Here is a 17,881-nt window from a genome sequence, read left to right as displayed (position 1 = left end):
AGGCGGCGCGGGTGTGGCGGCGGGTTGTCGTCCCCGCTCCCCTCGCCCTCCCCGCGGTAGAGGTGGAGCCGCCGGTTCCCCGCCCGCCGTGGCCGTGGCCATGCTGCGCGGAGCGGCGGCCCGGTGCTGCGGCCCCGGCCCCGGGCGGGCGGCGGCCCGGCGGTGTTGCGGCGCCGGGCGGCGGGAGTGGGTGCCGCCGGCGGGGTGGGACAGCGGGATCGTGGCTTACAACAGCCGGAGCCGGAGCAAGGAGCCGCTCGTACTGGCCACGGGAGGAGTGGCGACCTGGTAGCGGCGGGGGTTCGGGGACGGGACGGAGGGGACCGGGCCCGCCGGGCGGGCTGGGGCTGACGGGTGCGGTTTGCCTCCCCTCTCCGCAGGTACAGCTGCGGGCCGACGGTGTACGACCGGGCGCACCTCGGGCACGCCAGGTGAGTCGCGTCCCGAATCACGGGGGGGGGGGGGAAGAGCCCCGTCCTGCGTGGGCACGGCGCGGGTGGGAGCGCGGGGCGTCCGCCGTAGCGGGCAGCCCGGGCCCGGGCGACGGAGCCCGCCGGGTCCGCGCAAAGGGCAAAATCCGCCCTGGGATAGGTGTTATTTGTCGGCCTCGGGGAGCCCGGGAAGGGCTGTGGGGGCAGCTCGTCCCAGGCAGAGGCAAAACAGCGGGGTGGAAAGTATTAAGAATGCGCAGGTTTGGGTTTTGGGGTTTTTTTTTTGCTGGGCAGGGTGAGTGGTTTCAAATCATACCGGCATAACGTGAGCTTTTGCGCAGGGGAGTTGGGGTCCTGGAGCAGAGCCTCTTGTCCGTGCGAAATTACAGTTTTGCTCCAGACGTAGTTCGGGTGCTCTGTCGACACCAAGGAAAAGCCGTTCAGGAGTGACTATTAAAAAGTTGCTTTTGAGGTTAACAGCATCTGCTTTTAAATCTCGGAAAGCCCAGGTGCTTTAAATGCCTTTTTGCAGACTAACAGTTCTGTGGCTTACTGTGTTTAAAAAAAACCAAAACAAACAAAACCAACTCGAAACAGCACAGCGTTTTCTCCATGGGCCATTAGGATAATTATAATAATAAACCAGCTTCATTATAAGTAACTTTTTGAAAAAGCACTGTAAATACACCAGCGAAGGTTGCTGCCAGGTTTAAAGCAGTGTGCCTGATGAGGAGAGAGGCAGGGTGCCTGCGGCTCCCTGAGAAGCTGAGGGGAATTGCTGCAGCTGAGCTGCTCTTGAGCTCCTGTCTCCTAATTCTTAAAAGAACAAGATGCATCGGGTTCCTTGGAAGAGTAGGAGTTTCTCAGATAATTGCCATCTGTATGAAGATCAGATGCTGTGTATTTGAGTAATTCCCTTTTAATGTAGGGCATTTCACAGCTTCTGGTCCTGTCTCAAGTTCATTCAGAAACTTCTGTTGAATTTTGCTCAGTGTTGAGCTATTGCAGTACTGCACAACTGCTCCTTCATGCTCTAAAAGGGAAGTTTTAAAATACCAACCATGTAAAAATACTGTTGGCAACATCTCTTTAAACGCTGCTGTACTGTTGTGTATAGGTGGTGGCGTCTTTTTTTCGCCTTGCTTTTTTCCAGTCTTAGTGGAAAACTAACCTGGCTTTTTACTGGTGTTCTAAAAATCAAGTAAATGATATCTTGAATTATTTTGTTTGTACTTAGTACCTTCAGGGGAACTTAAAAAAAAAAAAGTCATAGCAATTCGTGTATTTAAATCTACAGTTACTGTAATACTGGCTAAGTTCCAGTTTACCTTGAAATAATTACAATTTAAAATCATCACTTGAGACCAACTGTATAAAAAGATGCTAATAAATTTGTTATTCATCACTCAGCTGCGGTTCGCTAGTATGGTAGGGCCTGTCTTCCCTGATGTGGTGTAAGAGGGGAGGGAATTGCAGAAGTGCCCCTGTCCTAAGGGGTATAGTGGATCTAAAGCACAATGTTTACAGAGGTAGAGAATGTCACCTTTTGGTCTTGCAGCTCTCTGTGGCTTTTGAATGTCTTTGTCAGTGGTTCTCCTTGTTCTCCTGCCTTCGGGCTCTTTTGATTACAGGAGGGAGTAGGAAGGCCTTGCTCGTTCTGTCTGTTCTCTTACCCAGATCTTCGTATCCTATGCCTGAAATAACTAACAATTCCAAGCTTGCTTGGTGTGGAGGCTTGCCATACGTCTGTGCCACCTGGGTTTGACCGCTTGCTGATTTAAGAAAGAATAGTTAGGGCCGAATATGGCCTTTGGAGCGGTGTATCAGATAAGTAGCTGTGTTACACTCTTTCTGCTGCCTCTTCAGCACATTCACGCGTTGTTTCCTGTAGTGCTGTTGTGCGGCAAGATTCCTGTGCCGAAGACCTTCCTCTCTCTTTTCTGATCAGTTAAAACCCTCCAGCGTGTGAGGAGTTGGCTGTTCCTTCCCAGTGTCTGTGGTCTTGCACGCATTGGTGTTGACATCCTGTTGCTCAGCTGATTCGTTCAGGATGGTGGAGCACTCTTGATTTTATATTTTTTTTAAAAAATTGTATATTTTTTCCTAGCAGCTATGTCCAACTGTAGGTTGGTGGGCACAGCTGAAATGCATGCTGCTGATGGGGGTCTACAGGCCAGGGCATGCACTGAGCAAGAGCATGAAGTCAAATGGAGCAATGGCTGTCGCCACTGTGCCCTTTCTTGTAAAATACTATTGTTTTGTTCTACTCTTGCAATGTTGCATCTTATCACTAGAATTCCTTTTTTCCCGCCTTCCTACGTTTGACTTGCGGTGAGCACAACAAACGTGGCAGGTAATAATACAGAAACAAATAAATGGAGATGAGCTTGAGATCCTTGAGAAGAATTTGCAAATAGTGGCATTATTATTTTTTCCCCTCCTCCTTCCCCTCCACAAGGATTTCTTACTTCTCTAAATAATCCAACTTTCTCTAGTATGTTGTGCTTCCAGTCTTCAAAACAGGTGCTCTGTTTTGAGCCTCAGGCCTCAATACAACATCCAAACCTCATTGGATATAAAGAAAAAAAATCAGGTGTGCAGATAATGCCATCTTTTCCCTCAGTTCCAGGACTGGCCTTGATTGTGCTCGTGTGAACCTGGATGGTATCCAGGTTCCTGGCTGAATACTTGGAAATAAGAGTAAGATCGAGCATGAGACGAGATTTCATTCAGGACCTTGTGCCTGCTCTGTCACCGCCCTGATCTTGACTTTTTTTTTTTTTTTTTTTTTTTTTCCAGTCCTGAAGTGGTAAGGACTCTGCTTTCTGAGGTGTCAGGAGATCTGCTCTGGCTCTTGCAGTGTTTCTTCCATCAATTCAGTTGGAAGAGCAGAGGAAAGGGAGCAGTGCAAAATCTGTGCCTGCTACAAACTACGACTGCAGGGCTGTTAAATCTAATATCAGGCTTTTGAGGCTGGCTTTGTTCATCTGAATACGGTCCAAAGACCAATTTAATATTCTTATGGAATCGTGTCACCACATTAGACGAACCTTACTCCCAGTGAGCTGGTATTCCTTGCTTCACTTTGAGAGCCTCCTGGCTCACGCGTAGCTTCCAGCGTGCTTTGGATCTTGAATAAAGAGATGCAACGAAAGAAAACACTCAGAAAATTTGATGTAATGTGTCACTAATGCCAGAAGAGGGTAGACCAGTTCAAGGGAAATTTGCTTGACTTTTGTGCAGGTGGTAACTGGTTTTGGAAAAGCACTTTATGCACTTAAGACCTTCTTATTGGAAGTGTTGGGGTATTTAGATTGTCCATGTGGCTGTTAGTGCTGTTGGTTTTTTTTCTTTAAGCTTATTCTTACTACTGCATGTTTAAAAGCTCATGTTTTTTCTCTTCCAGCTCCTATGTTAGGTTTGATATAATTCGAAGGATAATGACTAGGTTTTTTGGAATTGAAGTTATCATGGTGATGGGGATCACAGACATAGATGACAAGATAATAAAAAGAGCCAATGAGGTAGGTGTTTGCTGCAGGCTTTGACCCAAACTTTTGGTATTTTCTACAGCTACTTACATAGGAAAATTAACCTGGGTTTGTTTTTTTTGTTGTTGAGTTTTGTTTGTTTTAATTAGTAGGTAATAAATGTTGAGATTTCTGGCCCCCTAGCATGGCTGTAATGGGGCTGGGAGTCCAGAGGGCTGGACGTCGAGAGCTGCGTGGAGGTAAATGGGTGCAGAGGTGTGTGAGGGGGAGAGGCAGGGGGGTTACAGCACCCATGGCCAGCGTCCTCCTGCCCTCGCCCCCTGCCTGGGAGGCCAGTGGGGAACAAGAAGCCGGGGTGAACCTGCAGCAGAGTGAAGGGTATCTTATCCCAAAAGCAACCAAAAACTTAGCAGAGCCAGCAGGCTTCTGGCTGAGTTGTGAAGCGTCGTGTGCCGTCGATCGTTAAAGACAGTATATGTGGCATTGCCACGCGCAAGGCTGAGGGCGATTCCTGAAAGGTGCCGAGCACCATCTAGCTGCGACGTCGGCGCCTTGGAAAGCTTTATCGGTCTTGTCCGATTTCGTCACCTACATGAAAGTCGACATTGAGTGTAGGGGTAATTCTTGATAAGACTGGGGCTATAAGTGGTTCTCAGTTGGATTTTAATCAGACCTTTTTTATCAGCTGAGTTTGGTGAATGATTATTCCAGTTTGGTTTTGTGTTGTGGTTTGTTTTTGGTTTTTTTTTAAAAAGGCTTTTTGGACCCTGAAACGCTAAGAATGTATTCTGTGTTTTATTCTGCGTTTTGAATTTTTTGTTTTTAGAATCTGTAACTTGTGTCTTCTAGATCATAAATGAATGTGTTGGATCAAATTGCAGTTGGGAGCTTTAAGCTAGTTTCTTGGAGCCAGAGAATTTGACAGCTGTCACTTTTATTTAATCTTTAAGTAAACAGTTACTATTGCAGTTAAATATAGGGCGGCACTGCATTCAAACGAATACTAGCATGCTGCTCCTGTAGAAATACGTGTGTGCTCCCTCAGTCCATTTACATGCGGTTTTCTACGGCAGTAGGCCATCCTAAAAAAAAAAAACCAAACCAAACAAACCAACAAACAAAAAACCCCAGGCATTTTAAATCTATATGTGTGCATTTTAAAATTTTTCCTTATTGTCAGAACATTGTGGAGATTTTATGTTTGAGGAAGGGGAAATGACATGATGTTTTAAAAGAATTTGCATTCATTTACTGCATTCTTTGGTTCTGTGAAGTAACCTTTTCATGGCTTGCTTTGTGACTTTTTGAAATGCCTGCTCTGCATATCTTGTTTGGATGGCCAAGGCCTCTACCTCAGTAGCCTGATTTTGTTGCTGGGACCTCTGTACCTGAAGCCTTACAGTGGTAGGATCAACATGCCTAAGGTTGTTCTCCATCCTTTATTTAGAGAGAACCTGAAAGTTGGGCATCCAGTCTATGACGAGCATGCTGCATGCCCTCAGTGGTCCTTTGAGAGAGAGATGAGTCTCTCTGTGTTTTGAACGTCTGTCTGGACAGGAGGAATTTCCCCATCTTCCTCCTATAGGCACCTTTGTCTCTCTGTTGATGGAAGAAGCAGCTGAGCTGTCTAGGGAGATGAGTCTGGCCGCTGGGGTCTAGAAGATCACTCTCACTGGTCTGCAGGCAGAAGCATGCCTTTGTTTCTCAGTGCTGAGCATCTTCCTTGGTTTGTTGCTGGATGAGCATCTGGTCTGTCGTCACCAGAACTCCTGCCTTGTCCAGGAGCTTGTCCAAATAGTGGTACCCACCTGCGCTCTGAAAATCAGACCCCTTAAAGATGCTCCAGTAATGAATTGGAAGTGATGAAACTGGATTTATTTTCTTAATGATTCAGTTATCTGCAAGCTGGAGAGACTTGACAGTATGTTGCCTCTCCCCAGTAGGCTCTCCTCGGAGAAGATGTAAAAGCTCAGATTTGAAACACTTTGATATCACGTTTTTGCTTGCTAAAGCAGGTTTTGCTGTCGTGCATCTTTCAAGCCCTGGCCTCTGCTGAATATTTGAGAACAAATATCTTGTCATGTGCAAGTTGTCTCTTTCCTTTCGGGTTGCGCTTTCTCGTTCCTCTGCAAGGATCCCTGTTCCTGTCCATCGCCCTGTGAGTGAGAAATGTGGAGAAGGTGCTTGAGAATTGCCGCACTTGGCAAAGCATGGAACTGACTTGCAGTTCATTTCCCCTGATTGTACTGAGATCTATGAGTAACCATGATCAGCTGAAATAGCTTATTTTTCTTAATCACTGAAAATTAATATCCTGTCTCATCCTGCAAGTCTCTGATCTGTCTTTCTGACATGTAGGTGGTATCGGTGTCCCCTGCCAATAAGTTGAATGAATTTCATGTCCCGTGTACGTAGTACATCTTGTCACTGGAAATGGAAGACCCTCTCAAGAGGAAAATAATGAGAGGGGGAAGGAGTTTATTATTTTAATCTTTGGTTGCTTTCTCTTAAAAGACACATATTAATATTTTGGCAATTCAGAAGCGTAAATGAAATACTACTTTTAAGTTATTTATAACTTGCATCTCCTCCCCATGAATGTTAGATTAATAAGCCTTTCTGACTCTTTACCTTGGGGGCTCTGTAAGTCTTCCAATTAGCTATTAACTGTCTGATAAAAGATTGCAATATTTTATATTATTACTTTGATTTATGATTTACTAATCTGCTTCTCTCTTTTTTCAGATGAATATATCCCCAGTAGCTCTTGCTCGTATTTATGAAGAAGACTTTAAACAAGATATGGCTGCCTTAAAGGTACAGATACTCAAACTTCTAAATTTAAGAGTATTTTAAAACAATTATTTTGGTAAGGAATCTGCTTTTGACAGTTTGATCTGAAAAAATAAATTGATTGCTTGTGTGATGAAGTGTTGCTTGGAAACTGAGTACTGATTTACTTTTTCATTCTTCTGGAAAGATATTGCACAGCTTTTGAGTAAGGAAATGGGGGGAGAAGCAAACCCTAGTTTTGGAATGAACAAGTTAAATTTCTTTAGGAATACAAACTTTCTCACCATGCAGTAGAGCCTTGGTTCACAGATAATACCTATTTACTATAATGCTGAAATAGCCTGATCTAAAGCATAGGAAATATCAAGTATTCTTTCATTGACTTCAGGTGACTTTGCTTCTTGTCCAAAATGCTTGTGAGAAGCAGGGACTAAGCCACTGGGAAAAATTAGTGCTTTTTTTTTTTTTCCACCCCTCAATTTTTTTTTTTTTTTTTTTTTTTTGTGTGTATTAGCTTAAATGCTGCTTATGACCTTTTTATGATACTTGAAACTTTTTTTTTGAAAGATAAAATTGAGGAGAATGTTCTTCAAAGTTTGTTTCTTAGAGTGAAGGGACTCGTCAGCAGTGTGTTTCATACAAGCTAATGAGATGTTACTCTTTGTTTAAGGTTCTTCCTCCTACAGTATATATGAGAGTGACTGACAATATTCCTCAGATAATTTCCTTTATAAAAACAATAATTGCTAGTGGACAAGCTTATGCAACCTCGCAAGGTAAGACTTACAGCAAGGCAACTCCTTTTTCAGCACACGTACAGGAAATCAGCGCTCTTGGTAATCCTGTTTTGGGATCAGATAAGATACCCTGTGCCAGACTTTCCTTCTGTTGATTAACAGACAGGGTGTGAGCAACTTGTTTGTGATGACATGAGCGGGCAGAACAACTATTGCACAATTTCTAAGTTAAATGTAGCTCATTACTTAATATAATTATTTACTGTAATGACCTGCTATCTAAGGTCCTGTGGAGAAGTCCTGTGGCCTGGCTTCTACAGAGAGCTGGGGGAACTTCTTAGCTCTAAACAGGAGGTGGGTATCTCCTATGTGCTGTAAAAGACGTGCCTGCAAAGCACAATGTGTGGATTTTTGATTTTTTTTATTTTTAGCAGAGCTGGTGGTTGTAGAAGGATTTGAGTGCATTGTAACTGGAGTAGCAGTAGGCTGTGCTGCAGTCAGGGAGGGGATTGCTGATTGTGCATGGGCAGGGAAGAACCTGGGGAGATCTCCAGAATACAAAGTTATCCTATGTGCAGAATGAGCACATGCAGTGAGGTTACTGAAAAGCTGGTAACATGGAAACATCTGCTACTACTTTTGCAGTATTTCTGAATTTCTAAATCAGAATTTAAAATGGGAGTTGAAGGGCGTTTTGTTTTGTTTTGCTTTCAGGGAAACGTTATCTCCTCATCATGAATGTGCCCCATCTTTGCTGTAAAACTAAACATTTCTTTTCTATTAGGCAATGTTTATTTTGATGTTAAGTCTTGGGGAAGAAGATACGGAGTATTAACTACTATTTATCCTGATACCCAAGACGAAGCGGGTAAGTTCATGGCACCAGCTTGTTTGTATTAATGCACTGTTTGAACTCGTGATGTATCTATGCTTAAACTTTCATTCAACAGTCTGAAACTGTTTTCTAACCTGTTGTGTATAGCCAACTTTTTGGTTCATTAAGACTACACTGTTTTCATAATTATTTATTGAGGCACTCACTGTTGCTAGTGCAAGAGGAAACTCGGTGGTCTCTTTTCATAATTCTTAATCAGTTTTATTTAAATACTTGGGAGTCATACATACAAACTTCATAGTGAGGTGGTGGTCTCGGCTGTTGTGCTAGCCAGCAGTGAGATAGTCAAGAGTAAATGTAGGGAAACTTCATCTACCATGTTATTGTTGGGGCAGTTGTGCTCCTCTCATGCATGCTAACTGGATGTATTTGCTTCTTTTGCTACTTACCACCAGACTACTGCTAAGCAGGCTACTTGTGTGAGGGTGAGCAATCTCTTGATAGGCTATGTTAGAGCATGCCTATACCCTGGGCTGCATGTTTTTTGCTGCAGTTGTCTGGCTGCTGAGCAGGTTTGCTGAGCCTCTTTGTAGTTTCTGTAAGCTGAGTCTGATCAGGTCTCTGCATTGGAGAATATGATGCAGGTCTCCTGCATCCTTTTGCATGCTGAAGTTCAATATTTCTTCATTGAAAAAAATCTGTTTGCAGTTACTGAAAATGCCTGGCAGGCTGATGCTCAGGTGAATTGCAGCCAGAAGCTTCTCACAGCTCCACTCTGGAGCTGTTTCAGCATTACAACTCACAGAGGGAATGCGTTTTGTCAACGGTTATTTAGAGGCAGTTACTGACTGCAAAGGCAGCCAACAGCCTCCTGGGCTGCACTGAGAAGAGCATTGCCAGCAGGTCAAGGGAGGTGATCCTTCTTCACTGCTCGGCGCTGGTGAGACATGCCTGGAGTGCTGGGTCCAGTACTGGGCTCCCCAGTGCAAGAGAGACGTGGACACACTGGAGACAGCCCAGCAAAGGGCCACAAATACAGTGCAGGTACTGGAGCATCTTTCGTATGAGGAAAGGCTGAGAGAGCTGGAACTGCTCAGCCTGGAGAAGAGAAGGCTCAGGGGCATCTTACCCGTGTGTACAAATACCCGATGGGGGAGTGAAGAAGGTGGAGCCAGGCTCTTCTCAGCGGTGCTTGGTGACAGGACAAGAGGCAATGGGCACAACCTGAACCACAGAAATTCCATTTAAACCTAATAAATTTTTTTTTATTTTTTTTTTTTTACTCTGAGGATGGTTAACACAAGAACATGTTGCCTAGAGAGGCTGTGGAGTCTCCATCCTTGGAGATATTCAAAACCCAACTGGATGGTGCCTTCCAGCCTCAACCGTGACTGACTGTGTTTTACCCTGTTTCCCCTCAAGTCACTTACAACTAAATTTCCTGTTATTTCTCCAGATTTTGACTGTTGTTTTGCTTATAACTGAGAAGGTGAAGAGTGCTTTTTTATAGCAGTGTACTCAAAAAAAGGCAAAAGAGGGATGGAGACAACAGATGCTGGCCAGCCAGAGCTTGGCAAACCAGTGAAAGAGCCAGGATGAAGATTCAGTGGCTAAAACTAGGGTTATATTTCTATCCCTTTATTTCTTATCAATTTTGAATGATGAAGTAGGTGTAATGGATTTTTGTAACGTGCTTCCCTTAATATTGCATTATGTTCCGAATAAAACCTGACTCTGTGTAATATCAATAAAGGACAAGCGGAATGGCTCAAGAAAAATGACCATCTGAAAGATCTCCAAAAATAGCTGTGAATCATCGCTAAAATGTGTTGATACTGGAATGCTCCAGGGCTTAGTTCAGACCCAGTGATACACCATGGTTTTGTTAGCAATGTGAAATAAGTAGAGGAAAGAAGTAAATCTAGCATCAGCTGCTGATAAAACAGATGAGCGGTGTTAAATAAGGGATTTAAAATAGTGCGAGTTGCTTGCCAAGCTGGATCCCTTCAAGCCAAATAGATATATTGTTCTGCATCAGTCAAATGCAAGGTCATGTATTTGTTAGCAAAAAAAAAAACCACCCCAAAAACCCCCAAAACAAAAAAAAAAAACCAAACCAGAATCCAGAACCCTGTTCTGTAGCTTCTGCCAGGGAGTGGTGTGTATCCGACAGGGGCTTAGGAGCCAGCAGAGACGAACTGCCCTCTGCAGAACTGTGGCAAAAAGGACTACATCCTTGGCTGTATAGCGAAGGAAGCAACAAGTATAGCTGGAAGCCATAGGTGAAAATCATACTGGAAGGTTGCTACTGTCCAAGAACAGTTTTGTTTTGATTCTCATCTCTGTGCTCTTCTTGGTTTTATAGAATATGAACCAGAAAGTATTTGTGTCCTAGGGAAAAAAATTGTGGGGTTTTTGGTTGTTTTTTTTTTGTGTGTGTTTGGTTTGGTTTTTTTGTGGGTTTTGGTTTGGGTTGTTTTTGTTACCTTTTCTGCTGCGGTACAATCTGTTTGTCCTGGGAAACTGGCTGATAAGTAACTAAATGAATGATGTAAAACCAGAGAAGGCCAAAAGGACTAAGAGGATAGGATGTATTAAAGGATCTTGAATCCATCTTTTTAGCCTGCAGAAATCTAACTGAACTTATTTTTTTCAAACCCTTGATTGAGAAACTGGACGCCCTGTATAAGGGGGAAGGGAGGAATGTTGCAGGAAAAGAAGTTGAGCGAAAGAGATTAAAATCTGAGTAGTTCACTAAACACACATTTCCACTTTAATTTACTCTTTTTTTTTTCTTTCTTTCTTTCTTTGAGACATATCCCATTAATAAATCACTTTTTCTTGGCAGTTGATACTGATAAACGACATGGTAAAGATTTTGCCCTGTGGAAGGCTGCCAGACCTCAAGAGCTATCTTGGACTTCTCCCTGGGGAAAAGGAAGACCTGGATGGCACATTGAGTGTTCCACAATATCAAGGTCAGATTTCTTGGACTGTAAATGTAGTGCCGGTTTTTGCTTTCAGTCACAGTACAAGGGTAGCAGCAGTATTGAAAGTGTTCGTACTGATCAGTAGAAAGTACCAGTTTTAATGGGAATACTTTGTGCAATTTGGGATGTCAGGTGTGGCCTGAACAACCTCTGCTCCACCTTAATGGCGTAGCCGTCTTGCTATGTTTTGGCACCTTCTCTTGAGACAGACTCGGGTATTTAAAATAGGCCATGCAGGATCACACAGTTGATTAGCAAGTCTTCTAACTTGAACTGAGTAACCAAAGTTTTAGTGAAAGTTATGGTACTGCTTTCATTTTCCCCTCTTCCTTCCACTTCTTGCAGTCTCCATTGGACCTGGTCCAGCATGTAGTGCTGTGTCAGGACGGCAGGGTGTGGGATTCCATCCTGACTCCAGCGGGCGTATGTGATCTTGCTGGCCTTACCTTAACAGCAGTTGTGGATGTTCATGCTAATCATCTAAGTGTTATTCAGCTTTCTTTAAAAGTCAGCCACAGTATTAAATATTGATTTCTCTGTGGCAGTATATTCTGTGGGCATGATGTGAATTGTGCATAGTAGTGTTTTGCGTGTAGTTGGTTTAAATTAATTTGCTCTTAATTTGGAGTTTTATTTTCTCCACAGGATGGTAGTACTTTGTCCTGCACTGTATTAACTTATGACTTGTATAACTTATGACTATGACCTATTAATTTGTATTTTTAAAAAAGAGACTTAAATCTTCTCTTCTGGAAGATTGATAGTGGTACTTAGGTTTACATTAGTCTCAGATCTTTTTTTGGAAGCTAATAACAAATTATTTAGATCTGGCCCTGTTTAACTTAAGTCTTCAACCGAAGCTGAAAGTAGGTGGAACAGGTGCTTTAGGTTTCTCTTTCATAGGCTTTGCTGGTGCACCTGGGGTTGTTAGTCATTACTATCTGATTGTGGAAAGCATTTATAAGGGTGATTTTCTGTCTGTAAATAGTTTCAGCACTGTGAAACATTCTTAAAGCAACTGAAGTGCACAAAAACGTGCTGTATTTGAAGTGCAACCTGTGACAGAAGTGCACAGGTAAGAAATGCCAATTACAAAATGGCCTATCTGCTAATGCAGTGCTTTTTGTAGTCTGCATTTCTTTCTGTAAAAACTTACTTTACTGTGGCTGGCTGGATGAGGCTCCTGCCATGCAAATAAGAGTTCACCCATGCAGAGCAGAAGTGTAGTAATCTTGGACTGTGAAAAACGGAGAGCTTATTTTCGTAAGTTACTAAAACGTTTTGCTGTCCCAGTCAGCTGTCCAAGGCCCATTTTAAGTAATATCTACTTATCTGTCTGTTTTGCCAAAGGTCTCAAAGTATTAATATCTAGCCAGCTACCAGGAGCAACTTGTTAACATGACATACGGGAAGACTGTGTGCATCTGCGTGTACACAGACATGCACACGAGTGTGGGGCTTGCCTTTTATTTTCTACTTGTGTAGACCTTGCATCTTCCCCAGCTTGAGTGTCCCTGTTTTCTGGGCAGTTAGTGTTGATTTACCTCCCTGTGAGTAGGTAAGTGTTGTCTTTGTTTAACAGATGGGAACAATGAAGTTATTAACTTGCCCAGTGTGACCTAGCAGGGACTTGCTGGAGCAGCAGGCAGAGCGTAGCATCCTTGACTCTCGGTGTTTAACCAGAAAGTGTCTGGGTCTGTCCTGTTGCCACACGAATACCTCACTTCCAGCCACCAGTATTTGCAGAAGGACCTGTGCCAGGCAAGCCTGCGGGTGACCCGCACAGATAGAGCTGTGCTGTTGGGATGAGAGGAATGGCCCTGGGAGATCAGAGGCACTGACACTTTCTTTTGCCATTATAACAATCTAGGACTAAGCATTTTCTATCATGACTGTGTACAGTATTGTCTGAATTCTTACAGAAAAGGTACAAGATAAAGAATAGTAATACCAAATTTACAGAAATGTTCATCACTTTGAAGTTGTTAGGCTTGCAGATGAAGGCAGCTCTCTGATGCTGAAACTGTACCAGAACAAGGAAAGGAGATGTCCTGCTTACAATTCTTTAATCTAAGTTAGAAAAATAATTCCTCCTACTAAGGATAATTAATGGTGGGCAAGTATGGGTCCTGACCATACAAGTTTTCCTGAAGTTTCGGTATACAAGATCTGTGTAAAGTCTTGTTTTGAAACTGCAATCATTAAATTGTATACTTAAATTTCTGATGTTTCATCTTATTCTTTTCTGCATTTCTTTTACAAAAAGCTTTTGTAGTGTTCTACTTACTGATCAGGAAAATATTGTTACAGTGCAGTGTTTGGAAAGCAGCTGGACATCCATACTGGTGGAAAAGATCTTGCATTTCCTCATCATGAAAATGAAATTGCACAGTGTGAGGTGTATCATCAGTGCGAGCAATGGGGGAATTACTTTTTGCATTCTGGTAAGTAAAATATTAATCATGTGAGAGGCCTGTACAAATATAAGGGTTTGGGTTTTTGGGTTTGGCATTTGTATGGTATGAAAATAGATGCTCTACTACAGTGACCAGGTTCCTGTCCTCACTGAGTGAAGAAACATAAAGGAGAGTGAATTTTGAAACTGTAGAATGAATGCATTTATTAATAAAGCAGTTGCAGTGAAATGTTCCTGAATTTTGTCTGGGGAAATCTCCAAATAACAACAGTATATGCATTGCTCGTGTACGGTGTTTACTCCTAACTAAAAATATGTAGAGTTTTTCCTGTAGAATCTTACTCCCTTTCATTTGAGTTTCCTCAAAATTTGAGGGTACTTTTTATGATAAGCTTTCTTTTGTAATTGTATTTTGGCTGTAACAGTCCTGCAGGAAGAAGGTGAGAATAGTTGCTTTTCTATATGTGTTTATGTAGTCCTCCTAAACCCAGAAATTCCTGCTCTCTTAGAACCAGAACCCGCAGTATCTGAAGGCAGGGAGTGGAGGTGACAGGTGGCCAGGTAGCTGATTCTAATGTTTTAAAAGCATTGAGAGTAGAATAAACCAGGCTTGTTCTCTGACGTCTCGGCACCAGTTGCTTGTGGGCTAAAAAAAAAGTTTTCAGTAGCATGCAGAATCAAATAGCCTGTGTTCATAAATACAATGAAAGGCTTTTAATCATGATAAGGCAAGACATCTGTACTACTGGAAAATAAGATTGGAGAGAATACTAATATACATGAACTGATGAACCAACAAAGCTCACAAAGTTGTGATCCTGCAGGGAAATGTCTGAGCTGGGATGTTTTGTATGGTTTGAAATGTGGGGAAGCCTGGCAGGCAGATGCTCTGCTGCAGGAACCATTGCTGGATGTCCCATGTGTACAATTTGCATACCTGTAACTATTTAAATTCTCCTGGGAAGCTTTTTTTTATCCACCAGTAGCATTACGCCTAGTGATGGGTATGGGAAACAAGATTCATGCTGAACACCGAGTCAGATGCTTTGGTCTACTCTGGTCAGGCACGGTCAATGAGGTTGCTGGTGGGTTACAAGGAGGTCTGTGACATCTATGGACTACATAAAGACCAGGTCTCTCGCCCCTTGGCTCTGTAGAGAAGTGGAGACATTGCGTCGTGTCACTGTTTCCTTAACCCTCTCTAGTGCTCTGACCAACTTCAGTGTCTCTCTGCTTTCCTATGGAGTGTGAGTGACTTGATATTGGTGTAGCCTGCAGATGTCACAGACCTTATCTCTTCCCCCAGAAGTGACCTCACTGGCTATGCCTGACCAAACTGTACCAAAGTATCTTTTACTCGCTTGGTCTTCTGCATGCGATACTGCCCAGCGTTATGTAGAACTGCTTCTTGCTGCCTTTGCGCGACAGTGCTTCAGTGAAGTTTGTGCTGTACAGTGCTTTTTTAACTACATCGTTGTCTGATGGTACTAGCACTGTTCCCATTGATCGAAACCTTGAAATTTGTTCTTCCTATTGCAGTCATGGTTGTTCTGGATGGTCAGCTGAAGTCAATAGAAAGTCAGGTTCAAGTCTGCAGTCTCTCTTTTTGCTGAACAGTATTTTGTGCAAGGTGTCTCAGTCAACTCTTTGAGCTGATTCTCTAAGAGCTGCAGAGTTAAGCCTGTGGTACGCTCTGGGAATTACTTCAGCTTTCTTTTTTTTTCCTGTATTTGTACTGTATGGGATGAATATTGAATTCTAGTTTCAGTTCCCTGTGTAGAGCCTGTTGTAAATCAATAGCAATTGTTTAGAGGCTGGTGCATCCTCCAGGGTGTGCTTTGCTCCTGAAGTGCTGGGGAATTCTCTGTGCTTCCACTGAGATACACTGGTTACTGCCAGGTGGAGCCTTCTCTTGAAAACCAATGAATCTGACTTTTCAAGCTTGGAATTGAAACTGTAGGGGAAATATTCTTTGAAACTAACTAAATAAAGAGGAGTCAATTTTTCTTTAAAAAAAAAAAAAAAAAAAGGAAAAAACCCTCTTAATTCCAAGGGCAATTTGTACACTGAGGTTCTCTAGGAGCTGACAGATTACATTCATTAAGTCAAAAAAATTTTGCTGGAGGATGATAGTGTGAATTATTTAGGGCAAATGAATTGGCTTCAGAAACAATTTATTCTGGTAACAGACTTCAGAATTTTAGCAGGCTCAGAATTGGAGGAGCAATCCCCATTAGAGGAAGAAAATCCCTGCACTGGGGATAAATCTTCTTACAAGGACTTTATTTTTAGACTACTTGTACTCTGGGAAGAGCGCCAAGCCAAAGTTATGAAAATCCTTGTATTTTGTGATTCTTTAATGAAATCATTCTAAGTGCTGAAACTCTTGTAGAGGAGTATTATTTCAAATTCAGATGTTACCTGTACCTTATTAGGCAAACACAATCAAACTATTTTAAGCTTGGCTGCCTAAAGTTAAGTCAATATTTAGGCACCTTTGCAAAAGAAAAAAAATAATCACACCCAGGCTCTTCCCCTTCTCCCTGGAGAAGTTTGTCTGTGGGTTTTAATTGAGTCGCAAAGAGCTGCAGGAGTCCAGTGTCTCTGACAGTCTGAATGTTCTTACTGAGGGCCCTGAGTTTAATGATGTAGCGGTGAAAATGGCCTCACCTGCTAGTAGTCAAGGACAAATACAATGAAAACGAAATCTTGGTTTGATCATAGATTTCCAATGTAGCTGATTCTGTATCCATAGATCTCTTGATTCTTTCCTACTCTCCATAGAGTGTTGTGCAAACTTAAATTTCCAGGTGGTGGGGGTAGGACCAGAGGTAGCTGCCTTATGGTGAATCCCCGCTGCTTTGAATCATTGTCAGATATAGCTAAGAAATGAAACCAGATGCTTTTCGCGTCCGTTTACCAGGCCTGAGCGTGTTGCTTTTGTATCCAGACAAGCATAATGGGAATTTTATCTGCTTGTGGAAGAGAAGGGGTTCCAGGCAAGGCTGGCAAAGCAGCGCTGTGTGGAGAGTAGCACAAAATTCAGACGGCTGCTTGGGCTGTTGAGCAAGAAATGCCACCTCTGCCACCACCTGTAAAAGTAGAAGCATGATCATACGTTGCCCTTGCAGAGCACTCCGAGGCATTGGTAACACTGGACTGCCAAATCTGAAAGAATGGAGTGCTGATGCGGTATTACAGAGTAAGGGAAAATTCATGCTTAAAAATCTGCCTCTAAGTACGATTAAGTGCTAGATTCTGCAGGTCACAAAGTGCCTGAAAATTTTGCGTTAGTTGTGGGTGCTGGGTAACTTACAGGATTACTCTTTTGTTAGGAGAAGCCAATTAAGGCTTTTGAAATGATGCTGAGTAGTCTCATTGGCTGCGTGTTTGGCATCTCTCTGCTGCTGTGAATAATTGATGTTTTCCATCAGTGGCGGTGCTGTGGGTAGCACGGACGAGGCCTGGGAGCGTACGGCCTGAGGTTGCCCATCTCCTGTCTTGCTTCGACAGAACTTTCAGTCCTGAAGCCGGGCTCTACATACTCTCCTAAATGCGATGGAGATAGTTACTGCCTTTTTCCTGTACTACAGCCCTGCAAACCAATGGCCGGTGTGGCTATTGAGAGCTCTAGCACTGCTCAGAGATTGCATTTTAAAATAAGCTAATTCAGATTAGGCATCATAGCTACATCCCTCCCTCTCCCTTCTTTTTCTCAGTGTCCCAAAGTCTGGAGAAATAGGGAATGTGCAGAAAATTCATTTTATACATAAGGTATTTTGAACCAGCACAATAAACTTCTGGATTAAAAAAAATAGTGTAACAGCCACCAGCAAGTAATAAATACAGAAAATTGTTTTGAGTTTCAAGAATATTGTAATGTGAGATCACTGGAAGATCTTTAAAGGTGTTAAAATATTTCTGAAAAGTCAAGAGTAACAGGTAATGTGCTTTTCTGTGAAGACTGAAAAATATTTGCTTGCTTGCTTGTTTTTATCAGTTTATTATCAGTTCTGAGCAGGGAGACTTTTGGGGTTTTTCCTTATTAATGTCTCTGCTCGTGATGGTGGTTTTGTTTTTTTGCTGTGGGTTTTTTCTTTTTATAAAAACATTTTCTTTTTCTATGTTTTAAAATTCACTCAGTGAAAGTTGAGGATGGAGAGGTGTGCAGGACTGTAGGCAAAGCTA

General features: G+C 42.7%; 1 protein-coding gene across 12 annotated transcripts in view; it reads left to right on the top strand.

Annotated features, from left to right (window-relative positions):
* Window positions 1-17,881, top strand: part of CARS2 (cysteinyl-tRNA synthetase 2, mitochondrial) — a 43,485-nt gene that overhangs the window by 6,885 nt on the left and 18,719 nt on the right. For 8 of the 12 annotated variants that reach the window (XM_075057503.1, XM_075057505.1, XM_075057502.1 and 5 more), the window contains 7 exons: window positions 381-431; window positions 3,838-3,955; window positions 6,668-6,739; window positions 7,386-7,491; window positions 8,237-8,320; window positions 11,136-11,265; window positions 13,588-13,721. In XM_075057503.1, the coding sequence (XP_074913604.1) occupies window positions 381-431; window positions 3,838-3,955; window positions 6,668-6,739; window positions 7,386-7,491; window positions 8,237-8,320; window positions 11,136-11,265; window positions 13,588-13,721 (695 nt within the window). Of the gene's footprint in view, window positions 1-7; window positions 289-380; window positions 432-3,837; window positions 3,956-6,667; window positions 6,740-7,385; window positions 7,492-8,236; window positions 8,321-11,135; window positions 11,266-13,587; window positions 13,722-17,881 lie in introns of those variants that run through there. The other 4 variants (XM_075057513.1, XM_075057512.1, XM_075057506.1 and 1 more) reach the window with 3 other exon arrangements.

Source organism: Buteo buteo, chromosome 25, assembly GCF_964188355.1.
Source record: "Buteo buteo chromosome 25, bButBut1.hap1.1, whole genome shotgun sequence".
Taxonomy (NCBI): domain Eukaryota; kingdom Metazoa; phylum Chordata; class Aves; order Accipitriformes; family Accipitridae; genus Buteo; species Buteo buteo.
This window is presented reverse-complemented; position numbering and strand designations above follow the sequence as displayed.